Source organism: Pseudochaenichthys georgianus, chromosome 11, assembly GCF_902827115.2.
Source record: "Pseudochaenichthys georgianus chromosome 11, fPseGeo1.2, whole genome shotgun sequence".
Lineage (NCBI taxonomy): Eukaryota > Metazoa > Chordata > Actinopteri > Perciformes > Channichthyidae > Pseudochaenichthys > Pseudochaenichthys georgianus.
The window spans coordinates 11,196,951-11,218,972 of NC_047513.1; the positions used below are offsets into that span (position 1 = coordinate 11,196,951).

At 42.9% G+C, this 22,022-nt stretch overlaps 1 protein-coding gene across 4 annotated transcripts in view; it reads right to left on the minus strand.

Annotated features, from left to right (window-relative positions):
* The window catches only part of hivep1 (HIVEP zinc finger 1), an 87,154-nt gene continuing 65,132 nt past the window's right edge, over positions 1 to 22,022 (minus strand). For all 4 annotated transcript variants that reach the window (XM_034094084.1, XM_034094086.2, XM_034094085.1 and 1 more), the window contains 7 exons: positions 16,548 to 16,601; positions 5,341 to 11,126; positions 5,112 to 5,245; positions 4,812 to 4,987; positions 3,938 to 4,039; positions 2,504 to 3,033; positions 1 to 1,674 (listed from right to left, as the gene is read on the minus strand). In XM_034094084.1, coding sequence (XP_033949975.1) covers positions 619 to 1,674; positions 2,504 to 3,033; positions 3,938 to 4,039; positions 4,812 to 4,987; positions 5,112 to 5,245; positions 5,341 to 11,126; positions 16,548 to 16,601 — 7,838 coding nt within the window. In that variant the 3' untranslated portion in view covers positions 1 to 618. The remainder of the gene's footprint in view (positions 1,675 to 2,503; positions 3,034 to 3,937; positions 4,040 to 4,811; positions 4,988 to 5,111; positions 5,246 to 5,340; positions 11,127 to 16,547; positions 16,602 to 22,022) is intronic.

Consider the following 22,022-nt stretch of genomic DNA (forward strand, 5'->3'; position numbering starts at 1 on the left):
TTGATAAAAAACACTTTATATAAAAACAAATATGGCGAGATGATATGTCAAAAGTACAGTGAAGAAACTTTAATGTTGTAAACAAATTTTTACTGATACAGTTAAGAATATTGATACAGCAATGTAAAGCTACCATAATGCACATACCTATGGACTTATGAATCACAATGGGCACTAGATGGATTTTAATAAATAGTTGAACACAACATCTGTACACAGAAACATTGCCCCATAATCCATAGAAATGTACATATACCAGTACAACATTTATAATTCCATACATTTACGAATGACAAACAAAATTGATATCCTCCATTTTTTGCCTCTCCTTACTTCTATTTGTTCAAATAAACACAAGCAACTACTGAATTTATAAGGAATTATGTACAGGTTCCTAAACAAGAAACTCCATAAAAGGCACAATTGTCTATACAACATTTACAACAAAAAAATGATTGGTCATTATTATAATTATATGATTGCACATACAATATGAATGTCAGCATCTGTGCTTTGAAAGGTGATTTGCAACAAAACAAACCCCTGAAAGTGTTTTCAGTCTTACAAAGTGACAAGAATTACAAAAAGAGAACAAGAAGAGCTTTCCACGTTGGGGTTTCAGGTGGCAATGACCAGTCTGTCTTCATCATCACTGGACACCTCATTATAGTCATCGATGACCTTCTGCCAGCTGGTCACTGGCGGAGGTCGTGGAGGTGCAAGATCACTAGCTCCCTCTACGGGCGACTCCTTACCACCTCTGGTCTGAGGAGCTGGTGAGCGCTGCTGCCGTGGGGACTTAACCCTTTCTTGCCTCTCGTCAGTCTGTGTGAGCTCTGCTCTGCTGCCGGGGGTCGCCCCTGGACAGCTGCTGCCCTTAAGAGGGGCGGGTTGTGACGCATGCATGCAGCCCCGCTCACCTCGAGATGGGTGTTCTCCCGGAGCTCCGGGGCTGCCCTGCCAGTCTGAGAGCCCAGGGAGAGGACTGAGGCTGGAGAGAGGGCTGAGAGAAGGAATGAGGGCAGGCAGGGCGATGTTAACGAACTGCAGACCTGGGACGTGTGTCTGGGGGCCGGTGCTGCTGTGGGAAGTGGGGTTGGCAGTTAAAACCTGCAGCCCCAGGGTGGCATTGAGGGTGAGCCCTTGCTGGGACATTAGCTGGGTGGATGCCAGGCCTGTGTTGGTCAGCCCCATGAGGTTTAGTGTCTCCAGACCTAAGGGCTGTATGGTTTGAGCCTGCAGGCCGGTGACCTGCCCCAAGGGGAAGCAGGGCAACACACTGCTGATTGGCTGGGTTGACTGGCCCTCTGGATGGTGAGGAGTGATGGGAGCTGGTAACGGGCTTGTGTTTCTGTGAATGACGCTCACTGCGGGGATGGTGAGCTGGACGGGGCCGGCCTGGATTGGTACAAAGGTGGAGTAAGCTGCCAGGCCAGCGGGCACCAGCTGGATCCCCCCAACTGGGACCATGCTGTAAGAGGAGTAGGAGGGCTGTTGGGAGTGCAGGGGCAGGTGGCTGAACAGGTGCGTCTGGGTCTGTGTTCCGTATGTTTGGGATAGACTCTGTGGGCGAAAGTGCATGAGACCTTGAGAGCCATAAGAGGAAGTCTGAGTGCCCCGGTCCACAGGAAAGCCCGATTCACTGGCAACAGCAGGAGGAGCAGAGGAGGCGTCCTGTTCAAAAGAGAGAAAGTTTAATATTTGGCTTAATTGTGGCTTAATTGAGGTATAAGTGATTAAAGAATTTGTTTGGATTTTTTCTAAATGTGGTTGTTTGAGGTTCTAATCCATATTCAGTGTATGGCCTACAGTAAATTGTGGTTGAGAACCCCGAGTTTGGAGAAACAAACGTAAGTGTAGCTTTGCTAAATTCTGAAAATCCTCACCGATTGACCTTGCTGTCAGACCACCCTTTCCGACGGGGAGCAAAAGTCGCTACAGCGCTCTATTCAAAGCCACCAAACCCCATTTAAATAACATGAATGTTACCTCGCGGAACAAGGTAACAAGATCAAAGACATTTTCGGTATTTCTTTTTACTAGGTTTCTTTCTTTGCCAAATTCAGTGTTTTCTTCTTCCTGACACTTGTCAATTGTTCTATTGGATTATGCTTTTTGTATTCTTTTCAACCTAAAATGATCATTTAATTCAGATGTCTGAACAGAAATGAACGGTATCCTGATATTAGGGCTAATGAACATGTTTACCCTGCTGGTAGTCCTTTTCCCCCCAACTCCTCTCAGGACCTACTGTCGCTTATACACTGCCCTTGGACCTCATTAAACCCCACTTTATAAATAAAAAACAGCCCTTTTTTATGAAATTGCATTCCCACCAAACCTTATCAGAATGCATACAAATATTCACCTTTTTTCAAGGCATTCACAGAAGCTTTGTAGAAGTGCCGCTCATGCAGGACTAAACGTAAGGGTATGGATAGGAAAGAAAGGAGGTGGGTGGAGAGCGGTGACGAGAGACACGATGAAAATACATGGGTCTCACCTGGCCTATCTTGGAGCCCTTGCTTGGCACTGGGGGACTAGGGGGGACATCAAAGTCAGGGTAGTCGATGGACATCTGCCTGCATGGCGACATCGGGCTCATCATGTGCACTGAGTCTGTGTCTGAGGTGTAGGAGTCTGATGTGATGGCAACAGGCGGAGGAGAGTAAGGGAGTGGCACTGAGCTGCAGCAGGACCCGGAGATGGATATATGCTTGCTCAGGGACACAGGGCTCATCATGGGGACAGAGTCTGATGTGGTGTGGGATTCAGGAGCGGGAGGCCGGGAGAGAGATAGGGAGATTGAGCTGATTGACATCTGGGCTAGGAGGTTGCTAGGAGGGACCTCGGCCTCCTTGGATGGGATGTGCTGAGGGCTGGCAGAGACGGATGGGTTGGTAGAAAGGCCAGACTCTGCCTGGCTGTCCTCCTCTTCCTCCTCGTTGTCATCATTGTCATCATCATCAGCACCGTCGGAGTCGTCACCATCGGAATCCTGTCGGTCGGCACTGCTCACTTGACTCCGGTCTCCTGCAGATGAGAGAATATGTAAGGTGGAAGACTATTCTTGGGTGGATTTACAGCACATATGAGTCATCATTTGAGTTGTTCTGAAAGAAAAGAAGCTATTTGGTATTTCTCCCCAAAATCTCCCTTGGAATATCAATTACTTCCTGTGGTACCTTGAAATTGTGGGGAAAATGTCACATTTGTATGTAAATGCACCCCTTATTGGATTCTTTATTCAGTATATAGGCAGACAAAACAAAAGTTAGCATTTTTAATTCAAGGTTACACAAGTGTGAGTAATTTATTCGCATATTTAGTTATTTTGGAGGTAAATTATCCCTTTATTTTTTCTTTATCATGGAGGTTTTTTTCACACAGTTAGAAAAATCCACCGCAATTCAGCGATGTTTCGAGCTGCTGCTGCAGTGCTGCACACCCGACACCACCACACGCCCCTGAGCTACATCGCAGGCAGAGGAGGAAAAACAAATATGCTCTTAAGAGACTGAGACCATAGAATGCTTTCCGGCAGCTCCTCTTTCTCTTTTTTCTAAAATTAGACGCAGCAATTTCCTCTTTCTAAACGCTGTGCATGCCGCCCACATGCGCTTTTAGTTAACAGAGGAAGAAGCTGCATTTAGAATTTCTAATTAGACCATGGTGAAGCTATCGATCGACATGGGCATGGCAAAACAACACAAGCGAGAGACACAAACTGTGTTTTATATCTCATACCACGGACAGGGGAACTATTTAAAGAAGGGCAATCCTGTTGTTTGACACTAAAGCAAATGGGGTAAACAAGTGTATTAAGGCAAGTTTATAACCGTAAAATATCACAGAAATTATTTCATTTGGTTCAGTGAGCTTTTGAGCATACAACAATCGGTATGTATCTCCTTTACAGATAAGCACTGTACAGTACCTGAGTCCTCTGCATCCTGATCATCAATGAGACCTGCAGGAACCCCCATCTCCATGCATTTCTTACTGTGGGCCTTGGATTTCATGTGCTTGGTCAGATTTCCTGCAAGAGGAGAGACAGGAAGATCTTACAGCTGGGTAGAGCTCGAACAATAGCACAGAAGGAGTTTATGTAAGAGAATGCGGTCTTTGGGCAAGCTGTACATACAGTACAGGGTGAGTAGCTGATAAAGACATTTTGAAATGAACGTGGGTTGCTCTGACATCGAGTACTGTTCTGCAGTGTGGCGTGGGTAGGCAAGTTCGATAGCAAACGGTGAATCATAGTGTCTTGGTTTGAGAGATGGTAAAACACTATCGTTAAATGTATAAAAGGGAAAGTTAAAATAACAGTTTAGGGAAATAACAATATACCGTCTCAAATGGGAATTGTGAGGAGACTAATTGTATGTTTAGATATACATTTTTTGTATTCATGTTAGCATGTTCATGAGGTTATATATGTACTCACTCAGTAATGTAGAACCACATCAAGTGCACTATATTAAAATTCAATAAAAGTAGGTTTAGAAAAATCCCATAGATGGTAAACATCTGACTATTACATGTATTGTACTTTATTCACATGAATTGAGAATACATTCAGAATTATTATATTGTATTATGTATTTGTTTGATTTTCCAGAATTTCGATACTGATATAGGTTCTGAGACTTTCATACCTCTTCGTTGCATTTAAGAAAGACAATTAATAAAGGAGATCAAACTTTTAGGTTGATGGGTTAATCGATAAAAGCATCTTTATCATATTATTACATATATATACACAAGTAAAGGAGCAGTGGCTTTAAACTGAATATCTGCTGACGTCTCACCTTTTGTCTTGAAGGAGAAATTGCAGTGGACACAGTGGTATGGCCGGACATCAGAGTGGGTGCGGATGTGTTTGCGTAGCATGCTTGGCTTCTTGCAGCGGATCCCACATTCCTCACAAATGTATTTACCGCGTCCACGCCCACGTACGTAAATATATTCTTCATTAGATTTGTATCTGGGGGTTGCAAAAGTACCAAGGATTACACATAAAACCAAGCAACTAACATTTCTTATTGCTGTATAATATAAAGTTAATTGTCAAATAATTTGAAAAACAATGTTTTGTTATTCAATCATACCCGCCATCGAATATTTTGACCCGTCTTGGTTCTGTTTTAGATGTTGCTTCTTTTTCTGAGTCGTTGCTGGCCTGAGATTCTGGTAGCACTTTACTTCTGGTTTCAACTGATAAAGACTTCTGGATTATTGGTACCTGCAGAAAGAGAAAAGTCATTGATTTCTTTTATTTAAGAAACACGGTAGCAAAATAAGAGAATCTAAAATAATAAAACTTGGAATAGTTCTTACCCTGGGCATGACATCCTTCAGCTTGGTTGAGTAAGACAAGATGTCAGATTTCCCGCTAGTTTTTATGGCCGAGGTGTAGTGTATTTTCTTGGATGTCTGCTTGGAGTCAAACAGAGACATGAGCACCTTGGTGGGCAACCCAAGTGGGTTATGGTTGTTGGGGCTGACAGTCCAGACAGCATATGCTGAAGTCTTCAGGTCAGTCTGTGGAACATGAAGAGGTTTCCTCTTCATCAAGAAACACCATGTGAAAGTGGTAGCAGTTTTCAGGCTGGGAAAAGACAGGCGATGACTGTCTTTTGTGTTAACCACAGACACAGATGTGGTCAGTTTCACCTGACCACCGTGGAAGCTGGAGGGCCTTATCAGGCATTTAGCAGGAGTCCATCTTTGTTCCTCAGCTTTCTCTTGAGGCTTCAGAGTGATATTCGCTGGGATGGAGGTTCGCTGGCCACCAGTCGTAGTATTCAGGGCAGGACCAGCCTCCTCATGAATAACAGTGGTTTTGTCTTTATTCAGTCCAACACTGTCAGGTGACATAGGCTTAACATCATCAGTAGCCTGTGAGTCTTTCTCCCCATTTGTTTTGTCCTGCAGCAGAGGTGGGGCCTCCGTTTCAATGGGACTGTCCACCGGTTCAGTTGTGCAAACCTGCCTAACAAGTGTTAGCTTCCGTTGCCGGGTAACCTCTGACATCTTGGAATTAAGATAATTGACTGACCTACCATCGGTTAGGCAGGCCACACCATGCTCATCCTTAGCCCGCTTTTGGTGCTTTTCCATGTAGATGTCCAAGCTGTTGGCCGGTGACAGCATTCGTTTACTGGAGGCAGTGGGTTCCTGCTGCGGGCATAGAGTCACTGATGCCAGTTTCTGTGTGCAATGCAAGGACCCAAGAGAAGGTGCTCGTTCTCCAGCATTTTTATGTGTGCTAACTATTTGAGTTTTAGAGGCATCCTTCTTTGCAGTTGTTACAGCATGAGTATCACTCTCTACACTGTGAGTGGATGAGAGGCAACTCTTATTGGACAAAGGGGGCGGATGATGAATCTGCTCATGAGTTATAAGGATCTGTGGCAACGGTATAGCACCAGCATGGGTCTGATCAAATGTGGCCCTGTGCTGTTCAACTGACAAAACAACAGCCTGTGTCTTAATCTCAGAGGCTTGTTGCTTGGGTTGACCAATGTATACATTTTGGAGTACATCTGTCGACTTTGTAATGCTCATAATTGGATTGGCAATGGGTATTGCTAAAAGTGGCATGGCTGTCTGAGTTCCCTGTGTGCTGGAGAATGGAAATGTTTGGCTTGCTCTCAGAGAGGGACACTGCAATTGGTATTTGGGCACAAAACTTTTATTTTCTTCAGAGTCGGCTGGTTTGTTTGGGATATTTTCCCGACAGACTAAGATCTGGCTCAACGGCTGTTGTAATTTATGGCATATTTGAACCCTTGATGTTTGGTGCCAAGGGTGTGGAAGGCCGTGGACTTGAGGCTGCTGAGTTGGGCTACCCAAATGAATACTTTGCACCACTTGCTCATTATTTTGCAAAGGTGCTTCTCCAGGATGCAAGACAAAAGGCTGAGCCATGATGCGCCTATTGGCAATGTGAATCTGCTGGGGTCTATTCTGAGTTAAAGAGCTAGCATTTGTAATGGGAGGTTTATCTAGAGGTAAGACAGCTTTTCGAACAGGTTGCTGACTTTCAGGGCTAATCTTTAAAGACATTTGGCGAACTAATGGCCCCCGTCTTCTTTCAATAAGTGGCACCTGGGTAACATGGGAGATTTGTCCAATTTTATGCTGGCCAGCAGGTGAAAGAGATCTCCTAGGAGATACATTGCCACAGTCAAACGACTTGCTACGGTATTCAGAGGAAATCTCCACAGAGGGTTGAGTACAAGTAATTTGTTCAGATACGGCACGCCTCATCATTCCAGGCACACCAAGGGTGTTGAAGGCTGTTGGCAAACCTTGAGAAGGCTCTGTGATTTTGCTGACACACTCCCCTCTAGAAGGGCTCTCTGACCTAGATGGCTCATCTCTTTCAAAAGAGGCAGATATGCTGGAACAACGAGAAAGACTACTGTCCCTGCTGAGGCTTCGCGATAGGCTGGACTCAAAACTGGATTCACCTGAGGAGTGTTCCATTTGAGCTAGACGAATCCTTTTCTTTTTTGGCGGGAGTTTCTCTGCTGGTACTTTGGACAAGCTCTCACTTCTCTGAGGCCAATTGAACTGATCATGAGGCTTTTCTGCTGGCTCAGTAGTCTGCGTGTCATGATCTCTGTCGGGTTCCTCTGTGACCAGAATCTCAGGAACTTGAATGTTATTTTGCCGAACCAGACGAGACTGATGGACAGGAGTAGAGTTTTCAACAACTGCTACTACTGCACCAACAGTGCATTGTTCCTTCATTTGTTTTCCATAGTCAACACTCTTGGAATTAGACATTTGGTCATGGTAGCCATCAGATGAAACATTTGTTATTGGATCTGTTTTGTGCTTGTTGAGGGGATCCTTCTCAATATCAACAGGAGAGGCCCTGTCAATAGATTCAGTCTCAAATGAATTTGGTCGGCTTAGAGAGTTTGTGTGTCTAATGACAGAAGTACCACTGCCCTGCCTTTGCAAGTCTCCTTTAGTAGAAGTGATGATTTGGGTTTCTCGAATTGGTGACAGTCTGGAATCTAAAGTGTTAATACCTCTTGCTATGAGCTGAATCTGAGGTAGCTTTGACTGGTTATTTTTGGGCTGTATGTCTACTATTACAGCATGCTGAGAAAAAGTCTGACTTGCCAGAGCTGTTGGTAGCTCAAAACTAACTGAACAAGGTGGATTGGTGTCAGTAGGAGATTGATCATCCTCATCTCCAACACTTTTCATTTTCCTTCTCTTCCTAATAGATGTCTGATGATCAAGTATTCCTGAGCCGCTAGTTGATCTGGGGACTATAGGCTGCATTATGTTACCATGAAAAACATCTTGATCAGCTTCTTTAACTGGGATTGGCTTGTTTTTTGGACCATGAAGCTCAGAGCAGTAGAATTTCTTGTGAGTTTCAAAATTCTCTAACTTTCTGTACCGATTACGACATGTTTCACATTCATACATTGTGCCTTTATTTTGTTGAGGCTTTCTGTTTCTGTCTTGACTGTGCTCGAAAGATCTGCTTCTTTGTATCAGCTCTATGGAACTGCTTTGACCATGATAGCCCTCATCCATGGAGCGAACAGTAGGGAGGGCATGCCCCTCACTTGTGGAAAAGTCCTCAACTGCTACTTGTCTGACTAAGGTACGAGAATGTATTGCTTGATTTGGGGTTGATGGGGCTGATGAAAATACATCATCACTATAAGAACTAATTTTGTCGTCAACTGACTGACAAATTCGCAGAGGGTGGGGGAGGGGGGCAACGTTAAGGGGAAGAGCCGAGTGCCCTGGTGTAGTAGGCATTGAGTTACTTCTTGTTATTGGCAAACAATCCATTGGCGGGTATTGGGAAGGTACAGAGAGGAGAAATACTGGCTTTGATTTATCTGTGGGAGTGAAGGGAGACTTGGGAATATCTGAGCTTGAACTTGACCTTCTTCCCATTGGTTTGAGATCAAACTGAAAAGAGTCTTTAAATATGTAAGATTTAGGAGAGTCTATGCTACCTCTCCTTGACAGAGATGTCCTCCTTGGCTTTACACTGTCCAGTTGCTTGTTGTCAACCACTGCCTCATTATCAGATATTAACTTTGAAATGCGTTCTTCAAGAGAGAGTGCCCTGACTTCTAATGGTGGACGCATCTGTCCTTCCGTTGCACGTGGCTTTTGCTCATTTGCTACATGCATTACTGTTGCAACCACAGGAGGGACATTGGGAAGAGTATTCTTCCCAATGTCGATGTCCACCGGTGGAGTTATCTTAACAAATGGGCTGGGTGGACTCATTGCCTGGTCAGCACTTTCAGAACGTGAGAAGTAGCCAGAATCGGTACTTCCCAAACTGCGAGGGCTTAGTAGACATTTGATCTGCTGCTGTTGTGAAAAGTCTGTTGCTTGTTGCCTCTGAAGCTGAGCGTGTCCACCTAACAGGGGAGACTTGCACTGGTGGTCTTCATCTTCACTCACAGTATCCAGTGAAAGATTTGTACCGTCCACCTCTTTGAGCGATGACAGGACTGTGATGCTTGATCTCATGTTGGCTATCTGGAACTCTCGTTGCCGTTGTAAGGCTGCTTGCTCAGGTGCTGCACATGTGACTCTTGGGCTATCTGCCCTCAGAGGGGAGACATTAACTGGGTATACAACAACTTTTGGAAGTGAAGCTGTTACTTTGGGCTCATGTGCCCTCTCACTGGAAGTCTGTTGAAATGACTCGAACAAAGCCGAGTCCTCCTCCCCGTGGCTTGCTTGGGTTGTACCTGCACTCTGTAAACTATTTTCGGACAAAGCTGCCACACTGCTCTGTGACGAGTCAGGGTCCAAGTCTGCAGTGCTACCATCCTCATCACTGTCCCCACTGTCTTCCGCCTCCGAATGTGTCCCTAGGGCTTTGTCAGATTCTTGAGAGAGCGAGCCACCTCCAGATTCAGAGCGTGCAATGAGACCCAGTTTTATAGCATGAGCGTGTGATTTCTTGTGCTTGTACAGGTTGCTCTTAGTTTTGAAAGAAAAGCCACAAGTAACACAGGGGTATGGCCTTTCTCCTGTGTGAGACCTGATGTGTTTGAGCAGCACGCTGGGTTTTGCACATGCCCGACTACAGTATTCACACACATACTTTCCGGGCTTCTTAAGCTTCTGGTCCTTGGAAACCTGGTCAGCACCAAAGTTCATCACAGTGGTCATCTGGAATTGGTTGCTGCCAGGCGTGACTGGGACCTGAATGGTGCTGGGAACTGTTGCTGAAAGGGACTGGCATGTGTGAACAACTGGTGGTTGGCTTTGTGGCAACGCATTAGAGCCTGAGGGAACAGGTGCATGGGTAATAGTGGAGGGTCCAGTATTAAAGCTCAAGTGCAAGCTGGGCTTTTCCGGATTTGAAGCAACAGGCATAAAATGCGGTGTAGCAAGTGGAGAGGACTGCATTGGAGTACCCTGTGTAGATGTCTGCACATTTCCCTGTATTGGTGCTGCAATGCCAATAAAGTTCCCTTGCTTATCAATATAATAAGTCTGCATATGGGAAGGTTGGCTCTGGACAGCAATATTAACTGCTGGCATTGTTGTTAAATCACCACTATATTGGGCATTAAGGATGGAAGGTTTTTCAATGGCTGTGACTTGCAAGGAGCTTTTCCTCTCAGCCAGTGTACTAAAGTCAGGCTCCATGGCCTGAAGTAGAACATCAAGCGAAGCACTGCTGTGGTAAGGATCTCCTTCAAAGCTGGGGTCTCTGCTGGTGCTGTCTTTGGATTGAGACACTTTAATCAACGAGCTCCCTACACCATCAACAGGCTCAAGCGATGAAGGCCTAGATGATGTTTCTTCCTGTTTTAGCTTTTCAGTGTCAGTGGAAGATGACCCCTTGTGAAGGGATGCTGCAACAGGTTGGGCATATTGTGGTTCTTTGTTCCCACCTGGCGATGCTGAAGGATCGTGGGAAGGACTGTTCGAGGAAGAGCAACAAGAAGAAGGCGTAGTTTCCTTTGACGATGTTTCAGGTGTTTTCAACTGCAGTGGCTTCTTCACGGGAGATTTTGGAATTTTCTCTAGCCGATTCTCTGCAACAACCTTTTTCCTCTTCAGGCCTTTTATATTATCTGCATTTCTCCGACTGCTTTCAGATATCCCTGTGGAAGAAAAAGACAAAGTTGGTTCAACATCATCTTTCTACAAACTTTTTCCAACAAATACGATATAGGCAGACTAAGCTCAAAACTCCCAAAGAGATAATGAATAATAATTCCTGTGCTGAGTTGTTGAAATGTCCTTATTATCTTCTGAAACCAATAACATTTAATTAAAAACTAGAGAGTGAGTATAAATCTAACATAATGTTTTTTATATGGGGATCAACATTTTTTTTAAATTGAATTTAAAAATAGTGCCTTTTTCCAAAAGACCGCCCAGCACTTAAAGGGAAGGAATGCTCATGACACGCATTTTTAAATAATTATCATCCGATAAAACAGACCAGTCTCTGCCAGTCTTTTTTTTAAACATTTTTTATCCGATGACGTTATCAGTGATTTTAAACTGATTAATTCAAGCGGTGGACAATCAACCCTGTGGGCGGCGCCATTTTACCGGAAGTGACGTAAACTATGCGTTTGGTGTCGAGGACAAATTGATGTTCATGTTATTTACTCTAGTTACTCTCTCAATTCTATAGAAATATGCCTCATTGTATCGCAAAACATTGCCACAATTCGGATTGGAACAATCCACGGAATGCTCGGTTCCATCTATTGCCAACGGGTAAGCGTAGGAAGTACGTTCGGAGGCAGTGGCTAGCGAAATGTGCTCGGCCCGAACCGAAAGATCCACAGGCGCATGTATGCAGCGAACATTTCAAGTTTCCGGACTACTACTCTGAGAGTATGATGAAACATAAAATGGGATTTATTAAACGAGATGCAGTGCCATCGGTCTTTCTGGTGTCATCACCGACCAGGACACCAGTTCGGCCAGTTGAGAAATCGCCCTCTGCAAGTGTGAAGCGACGGAGGACCAGAAGTAGTGCTAGGAGTAAGAATAAGGTATGTTATGGCGCATTTCCATTGCCGCGGGTAGCCCCGTTTAAACGTCCTTTAGCGTCCAGGCCAGGCCAGTTTTTGGTGGCCTTTCCATATAGCGTAGTACCGGCTAGCGGGTACTTTTCCCCAGTTTTTCCGGCCCCATAAAATCGTAGTTCTAGGGCCAGGGACAACGAGTCTGAGTATGCTAAACTAGAGAGAGAATCGCTAGCAAGGGTGGTACTACATGCATACATATCTAGTAATCAAAATCATTGTATCTACTAAGTAGGCCTACATTGGGGTTGTATTGTTTGCCTTTTTAGAAAACTTTATTTTATATTATTTGGGCAGTACATTATATACACAATTGTATTGTTTGCCTGTAGTTGGCCTTTTAATTAATAAAATATTTGAATTTGAAGTTTTGTAGATAGGGATCTTTTGGAATGATCTAGTCTTTGTAATTGTCCGGCGACGTTTCTCAGACTGTCCAGACTGCTTTAATTCTCTAGCTTAAATCAGTAAATGTTCTAAAATGTTTGCTGGGGACCTGACAATACATTAGCAGACAGGAATGTCAGTATTGCCATCATTTAGACGAGTCCGAACTCAAATACTCCGCCATGTTTTCGTGTGTTTACAAAGTGAACGCATGGATGACGTCACGACCATCACGTGACTATTGAAAATGGCCAAAATGGCAGCTGCCTGACGGAATATACAGGTTTGAATAAAAAAGAGCTATAAAATCATTATTTACCGGGGAATATCGCAGATTTCTGCAGGGTATGGTTTAAACATAATGTTTCACTAAATACTGAAGTTTTGATTAATTATCTAATGAGTGGAGCATTCCTTTAACAAAGGTATGGCATATATTGTTCATCTCTCATATTGAATTATATCTTTATAATACTTTTTTTAAACATGATTTTTTACTATGTAAAGACAAACTTAAAGATAAAAAGCATAACCTTCTCATTGAATTTCTGAATTTTTTTTGTAAAGTTGAACACCTTTAATCCTTATTTTTATCGTTATACTTAAAGTGGACCTATCATGCTATATTTGAAAAATATATTGTAGGGCCATACCTTCAGTATATAAAACATGTCTGTGAAGGTTTTTTTTCAAAATACCAAACAGATCCTGCATTTTAGCCATGCCTCATTTCGCTCTATTTGCTCTTTTCCAGCCCTGTTTTTGCAAGGGCTGATTCTGTGACGTAGCTTTAATGCAAATTAGCTGCAGCTGACCACGCCCCCCCTGCAGGAGAGGGGAGCGTGCTCTGATCAGCGGCTGGGCTCTCAGAAGAGGGGGAGGAAAAGAGAGGCTCCGTCCTCCGTGTACTATTCTTATATGATTATATAGAGTCGTTATTCATTTGTTTTAAGTAAGGGATAATGTGCAGCGACGCGGTCATTATGGGGAAAAGAACACCGACAGGCTGATCAGGAGTCCGACACGAAGCGGAGGGATCTTGATCTTCTTATTCTCCGTCCTCCGTGTATTGTTCTTATATGATTATATAGAGTCTTTATTCATTTGTTTTAAAGCTCAATAAATAACGAAGAAGACCGGCACTTTTCTAATTTTGTCCGGAAGATTTAAACTTTAACGGACATGTTGACCAGTGAGAAAAAATCTAACTGAAACTCTGCCGCACGGTCCCCTCGTCCCTTGGAAGAGGCGGAGAGGTGGGCGTTTGTCATCTGCTGGTGGACTACCGGAGAGCAGCAGGAGCAAACGTTTGCCTCGGGGAGGGAGAAAAAGAGCCAGAGCGTCCACAGCGGAGAATAAACAGAAGGGCAACCATGCGCGGGAAGTCTTCTTTGCTGCTTTTGTGGCAGGACTACAGTGCCACTTACAGGCCTGGCATATGTACTACAGCGTCTCCAGCTCTTTCGAGCGGTCTCGTGTGAACAACACTATTCCGGGCTGATGTGATGTCAGCTCGGATGGAATCTGTATCCGCGCGTTGCAGCCCCATTTTTAAAAGATTTGGGTACGGAGGAAAAGAGAGAGGGTTGTATTTTCTGACACTTGGTGAGTTCCCTGGAACACCGGGGACACATATTCATGTATAAAAGACATACAAAAGTGCATTTTGCATGATAGGTCCACTTGAACTTCTATTGTTAAAATTGGATCAAAATGTATTTAATAATTAAGACACATCATCCTTACTTTTTATTTATTTTCCGTTTGACTAACAGCACAGAGGCCCTCGCTTCATTACATGACATTGTTGACGTACGGAGGCTCCTCTGATCAGAAGTCCTTTCAAAACTGCATTCCAATTATAAAGTAGTATGTTTTTTTAAAATGGCGCACCCATACCATGCTGCCCCATTCGTCGGGTTGGCCCAGCATAATGATTCAGACATGTGTTTTTAAGGACATGTTGCATAAGGTTTTAACAGTGCCCTGTCACAGTTTCCTGGCTTGTGTAGGTATTTCCCAAGATGCGGTCAGGGTTCTTCCAAGGTCTCCAGTATAATTAGATTGAGGAACGCCTCGTCTTTACATAAATTAATCCATTCTCTACACAAACATGCAACTGTTTTAAAGCAGCAAACAACCAATATAACACACATTTAAAGCAAACCCTGTGATCTTTGATAACTCGTTTTAAAAAGAAAAACATTTGTATTAATTCATTCTGAAAAACGTGGGAGAAGGATTTATTTTCCTATCAGAGCTAAGCAAGTCTGAAAAAGAAGATGCCAGGAATTCCCCATGAATCTTCAATCATAAAAAGTACTTCAGTGCTTCCCATACATTGATTCATTTGTGGCGGGCCGCCACAATTAAATATGGTCCACCACAAATAGATCTCATAAAATAAAAAATAAATGAAAATGTTTTTTTTTTTGGTGGTCTAATGGATGGTGAGGTGGGCTGATGATCGGAAGGTTGCGAGTTCAAACCTCGCATTTATGTTGTTATTTGAGAGGGGGCGGGGGGTGGATGCGTGGGCCACCCGAATAGGTTAAGGGGCCTTTGGCTTTTCTGACGGGGTGCGGTGCCCCCACAAATAGAATCAAATTCTCTTGGAAACACTGTACTTCATAAACAAACTACATGTGTTGCTTTAACTTCTATCGTCAGATAAACAAAAAAAACATAAAATCAACAAATTCCCTCTTCTCTGATATAAGTGTAACTCCATTCTCTAATTAGTGAATAACAATATGAAGTTCGGGAAATTTAATGTAAAATCAAAACCGTGCCTGAAAGATTAAGCGAGAAAGGGCTACTGAAAGAATTAACCTCTTTTTTAAAAGCGGTTTTCAAAGGGATTAACCTTTTACTGGCAGGCCTTGAGAGAGGATTGAGATATTCTTATTTGTGCTACTTTCTATTTGGAGTCTCCACCCAATCTCAATTACAGTGGGTGATATAACCAAAGCTTGCACGTCCTTCGTATAGCCTGTTTTTCTTTGAGTAAGATGTTGCAGTGATATGTTTCACTAAGCTTGTACAGACATCATGAAGCTGCTTGGGTTTGAAAAAACTGGCTGTTAATTTAGTTACATAACAACCAACTTGACAACATAAAAACATCTATAAAGCAATGCAATATCTGTGAAGCAAATATTATCTGCAGTGTTATCATTTAACTTTCTGCACAAAATCAATGCCAAAAAATAAACACAAATATATTTTAAAAGGTCTGCCACAACAAGTCTAAAAACGTTGCTATATTAAATATTAGTGAAATTCAACTTTGATCTTGCACATAGTTTTACTGAAACAGAACAAAATCAAGGGAGATGGCTACTGCAAAGATCCAGATGCTACACAGCAACTAACTGTTATTATTAACTTTACTAATGTGTCAATTTAGCATTCTTTAAAGGGTGAAATACAAAAATCAATATAGAGTCCAGGACCTTTTTGATTAACCAATACTACAATACAATACTTGTGTCTTGCACAACTAACAAAAAAACGTTTTGGCTAGGGAATTACATTTATTTATTTTGTGCTTTTACTGAAAAGCCTATTTGTATTCCTTTTAAACAACCAGGTGATGAAAAACAAAACAAAAACATCTTTTGTATGAAAAAAACTACTTTTACTTACATTTACTTTATCAATCAATCAATCAATCAATCAATCAATCAATCAATCAATCAATCAATCAATCAATCAATCAATCAATCAATCAATCAATCAATCAATCAATCAATCAATGTTTATTTATATAGCCCAATATCACAAATGTTACATTTGTCTCAGTGGTCTTCACAGTGTGTACAGAATATCAGTATGACAATACGACACCCTCTGTCCTTAGACCCTCACATCGTACAAGGAAAAACTTCCAAAGAAAACCCAGTTTAAAGGGTAAAATGGGAGAAACCTCAGGGAGAGCAGCAGAGGAGGGATCCCTCTCCCAGGACGGACAGACGTGCAATAGATGCCGTGTGTAAATTGAAAAGATAATACATTTGCAACATAGGTAGTCCAAATGTTTGGAAATGCAGTACTTTAAATTGTTTAGTCATGAAATAGAGCATATCTTACCTTTCTGTGAGCCTTTGGGGTCTTTAAGTTCTTTCTGTGCCTCTTCAATTTTATCTGTAAAACAAGAAGAGAAACCATTTTCAGCACAGATGCACACAGACTCTTGCTGAACAGCGAAGGCAGCGCAGAATGTAACCAATGATACTGGGGATGCTTTCCACAAGGCTGTAGCAGGGTGAAGGTCTCTCAAATGAAAAACAGATATTCTTCCATAGCTGAGAGAGAGATTCCATTATGGAAAGTTCTGTAATTATGAGGGGGGGGGCAAGCCCTGTGTGCACACACAATAACACAAGCATGCACGCACACCCACGTACAGAAGTAACAGTGTGAGTAAGTATGAAATGCAGGTTAAAGTTAGCAAACTAGTCACTATGGAGGGTTCGTTTGAGCGCTAACCCACAGATTAATTTGCATATTTAAATGCCATTTACTTCCCTCGGGGGAAATTCTTCCATACTTCACAATCATCACCCACAATCCAGCAGGTGAAGAACTTGTTTCTGTACAAACCATACGGACGTGTGGGAGGTGACGCAGTATTCAGTGTGTGTTACTGCAATCAATATTTTTTATTCAGTTCAATGTTCACATTTATTTCTTTTTTTAAACTTGAAAATAATACTAAAACTTATTTAATTTTTTCATTTAAATAATGAAACATGCCATTTGTTGTGTTTTAGTAGTACTCTGGAAGGAGCATAAATAGCAGAACTCAGCACACTTACATTTTTTCTCAAATTCTGCAGCCATACCAGGTGCAAACTGTTATTAGTTTGTTGTTACAATAAAGAAAAACGTTTTCCTCACAATTACTTATTCATCGTCTAGTATGTGAAACATATTCAGCTCACCACAAGCTTTGTTTCCTGTTAACTGCATTAAATATTCAGGTTGATGTGCAAAGAAATCCACAAAATCTAGCCAATCTTTTTGTATGAATCCGTAAAAACAAACACACTGCACGCGATACAGTACGTCTTCATCACACTCAGAGGAAAAAGGGTGCTTACTAAAGAAGCCCTGCATGTCTCTGCCTCCTCCAACCATGGAAACTCAAAGGACAAATAAACCCTCTGTGGCTTCTCTGCCCTGCACATGACATTACAGTGCATGACGAGTCCTCGAGGACCAACGGTAACAATTTAGTCGAAGATTGCACAAACGTTAATGGAGGGTGAAAGAGGATGTTCTTCTGTGGTTCCCAAAAATCACAGAGCGATGCCGGGAATACTCGGAGGAGGGGGTGGACCCGAGCGGGCCAAGGAAGAGGTCAGTAGATTATGTCATCATATGTGTGTGTATGTGTTACTATAGTCACACCCTTCCCCATCTCTCTCTGTATCCCAGGCACACACCACAGATTGCATAATGCGTCCCCACCCCTCCCTGTGCTGCCGTGGAGCAAAACAAAGGCACCTGCCAGCAGAAACACAGCAACCGAGGCTCGTGAGGAGAGGGCAGAGTGTTTGTTTATGTTTTTGACGGAGAACGTTTGTTTATCGGGATCTATTTACATATACATGTTCATGTGAAAGCCCTTCAACAGAAGGAATCAGGTAGGTTGTGTTGTCCTGGCAGCGAAACACAGAGGATCCCGAAGCTCCCCTCGTAGTTTCCACGGCTCAACCTCACAGCTTCCTCAAGAAAATATCCGTTATTGCAAAACCGATTTGAGATAATACATGGTTATTTTAGTGGTTACAAGATTTGGAGGTGGATTTTCTACGAGCTAATGCTACATTAGTTGCACAGATTGACACACATGGCTTGTATTAGACCCACAGCCGCGGTCGATTACGGACAAACACAATTCCTATTAGCGGTTGTGTGCGGTAGGAGACTCGAGTGTAAGCTATCATAGATCGGATTGCTTTTCTTACGTAACAAGCCACAAAGAAGACCCCTCATGCTGAATGACATGGCATGGAAAATAACAAGAACAACCTAAATCAGTGGAAAGGGACAAGGCCGCCACAGAAAAGGAAAAAAATATATATTCCATGCACAGTGCCGCAGTTATTAAGACAGCAGGGAATGATTATAGGGTCGGTCATATTCCCTCATTATAGCTGTTGGGGTTTCTCATGGTGATATTACACTACATATTTTACTATGGAGGCGGTTAGACTCATGAAATCTGTGTAATTGTAGTGTAAGCACATGTCGCCGCTTTTGAAAACATGAGCACATGGATAAAAAACATGAGCATGACATTTGAGGGAAAACACAGTAGAGGGATACTAAACACAAGAAAGATCAGAGCTTAATGCTAAACTGTTTACAAGTGTGGTCTTGAACAAAAGAGGAGGACTTAATTGTGTACCGCAGACAAATTCCAATGCAAATGACACACAAATAAAAACATGAACATTGCCAGAGGGGTTTGAGACAGCTGTAAGCAAAACGCAAAGGAAGCGTCTCACTGTCGTTCATAATTCAGTAGAAAAAGAGTCACTAGTGTTACTGAACCATGTGCGTCTTACTTTATTCAGGAAAGAGATTCTGACCCTCCTTCTTACGTCCTTTATCTACCTGGAGATCCCAATAACTCTCATAATGTGTCGCTGCTCGTCCTACAAACGTGAGAGCCGAACAAAAATCTAAATTGCAGATAGAGGTTCATCTCAAGGTGGCCAACTCGTGATATGTGCAACGTGACATCCTGGGATGAGAGAGGATGAAGCTGGGAGGGGCCGGAGTGGGTTGGTACACGTCCATTAAGGCAGAGTTTGTGGGCAAGGGAGTCAGTCTCCTCGCTGGTCGCTGTCATGACAACCGCACATCTTTAATGCAACCCCCCCTCCACCTCCCTCCCTGCATCTTCCAGCCCACTCCTCTCTGCACTGCAGAGGATGGAATGTGATTATTTGCGCCCTGAGGGCCAAAGTCACGGCACAGGAAAACGTGCACGCTTTTAAATGCTGACGCTCGGGGTCGCACAGTGGGAGGGAATCCCATCTCAACTCCATTAAGGTTTCTGACAGACAATTATCAGTGAAGACGTAGCAGCAGGTTCAAACACATGCTGGAGCGCCAACCTGCCTCTAAGATGGAGCTGTTAAACCAAACTACTTTACAACATTACAGAGGGGGCAACTTTACGTACAGAAACAGCACAACTGCATTTCCCTGGCATTCCCCCCGAGCCCCCTTCTGCCAGTTGGCCGACAACCACCAGGCTCCACACACTCTCCTCCCCTCGCTGCCAGCCTTTAACACATTCATATTTTTCCTCGACAGCCTGCCCTGCTGGGCCTCAACATGCCAAATGGTGGCAATCAACAGCAGCTTTCCGTCCATATGCACAGCGTTCACGTGTTTCAGATGGCAGCCCCCCCCCCCCCCCCTGTCGGCAGGGCTCCAGCTTTGCCTGCTAGAAGCGAAGATGTATGTTTGAGGAGGGGGGAAGGACAAGTTGTTTTGCAAAAACAGCATCTGTGAGGGTTGAGGTGTCATCAGTATGCGCGACACTACGCCAGTTTACTGAACAATGCTGGTGGACCACAGCGCGGGCAGACGGCCTCCACCGGGGATCATGATGCAAATCATATTTTGGAAGAACATATTTACCGTCTAAGGATGAACAGCAGGTGCTAAGTGGAAACACAAAAGGTGAATGGGTTGAAAATGTAATTAATATCAACATGGCATCCCCAAGTTCCAAGTGTTTTTAATTATATGTTTAAATATGGAAAATAGTCCCCTTCTCAAAAAATAAGTGCTAATTTGCAAACGTCTTCAGAACATACATCTAAACATTGGATGAAGGATTTTAGATAAAGAGTTTTGTACACCTCTTTGTATCACTCAAAAAATACTCAAAAAATACTATCAAAAGCCATAACAACTCTAATCAATGTTCCCTTATTTTGAGGGAAAATATGTTTTATAAATCAGGCTATAAATAATAAATGAAGGCCTTTGTGAAGACAATCAGAAGATATTGAAGGTAACGGGCACGGTTCCCATTACCTTCAATATCTTCTAAAGATCATATGGTCGCGGCCATGTGCTAGTTAGCACAGCGGGCCGGGTTTGAATCAGACCCCCTGTCCTTTACTGCTCGTCATTTCCTCTCTCCCTATTTCCTATCCATCTATCTCTAGGCAAAATAAGCCAAAAAAAGAATCTTAAAAAAAAGGAAAAGAGAAAGGTATGAAACTGGAAAGTTTGTTGCTACTAAAGATGAGATTTCAGGCTCAGAGCATGAGAAAGAGACTCCTTTGAGACAACAGACTGTTAGATATGTATTGTCAAACTCCATACATTTTGCAGGACAAAGAAAGGGGGGACATCTTTTCTAAAGATATCAGCTTGTAAATTCTCCCCTGATTACTTGTATTAATGAGGCATATTCTAAAGCTGACCAGTGCATTTAGGAAGAATCACAAATAGACAAAGTAAGTCAAATAAACAACTAACTGCGTATTTTCTATACTTTCCACTAGTCTGAAAGAAAACGTGATAAAAGGTTCATATTATGCACATTTTCTGGTTCATATTTGTATTTTTTGTCTCTACTGTGACATTTATTTATTTTCCTCATACTGCCTGTGCTGCAGCACCTCTTTTCACCCTCTGTCTAAAACCAGAGCCCAGTCTGCTCTGATTGGTTAGCTGACCTGCTCAGTTGTGATTAGTCAACCCATTAAAGATGTCCCTCCCCTTAGCCTATCACTTACGAATCGTTGGAGCGCTAGTCAATAGAAGCGTGAGTGTTATATAGTGATGCCACTATGTAACGGAAGTAAATAAAGGACAATGGAAGCGTTTCAGGCATGGGGGGAGTGTGTGGGAGAGAAAATCCTTCAGGAGGGAATTCTGGGATTTTAGCCTTTGCAGACCATTTACATGCACAAACACCTACAGTATAACACACTACAGGAAAGGGACACCACAACAAGTCCTTTTAAGGAAGCAAAATAGCACAACTAGGGCTGTCAGTCGATTAAAATATGTAATCGCATGATGTCCATGGTTAATCACCATTAATTGCAAATTAATCGCACATTTTGTATCTGTTCTAAATGTACCTTAGAGCAATATTTTTTAAGTTTTTAACACTCTTATCAACATATGAGTGGACAAATATGCTTAATGCAAATGTTTGTTTATTATCATTGGAACAATGACAACTATTCTCCTGAATATTTTCAATACAACAACCTGGAACCTCTCTCTCTCTTCACTCTCTCCCAACCCCGTCTACTTCTTTGCACTGAGCCAGTGGCGGCGCCAGAGATTTTCTCTAGGGGGTGCTGTGGGGTAGCTTGATGTTTCATAGAGGGTGCTCAAACATTAAGGGTTTCCCATTAATGCACCAGCGCTACAGTTGAATTTTCTACTGCAACACTCCCCACACGCACACACAGTGCACCCGCGACTGTTACAATGAAGGCTCGATAATCAGCTCACGGCATATAGGTGTAAGCAGGGGTAAAGTGATATTTTTACAAGTGGGGGGTGGACCTC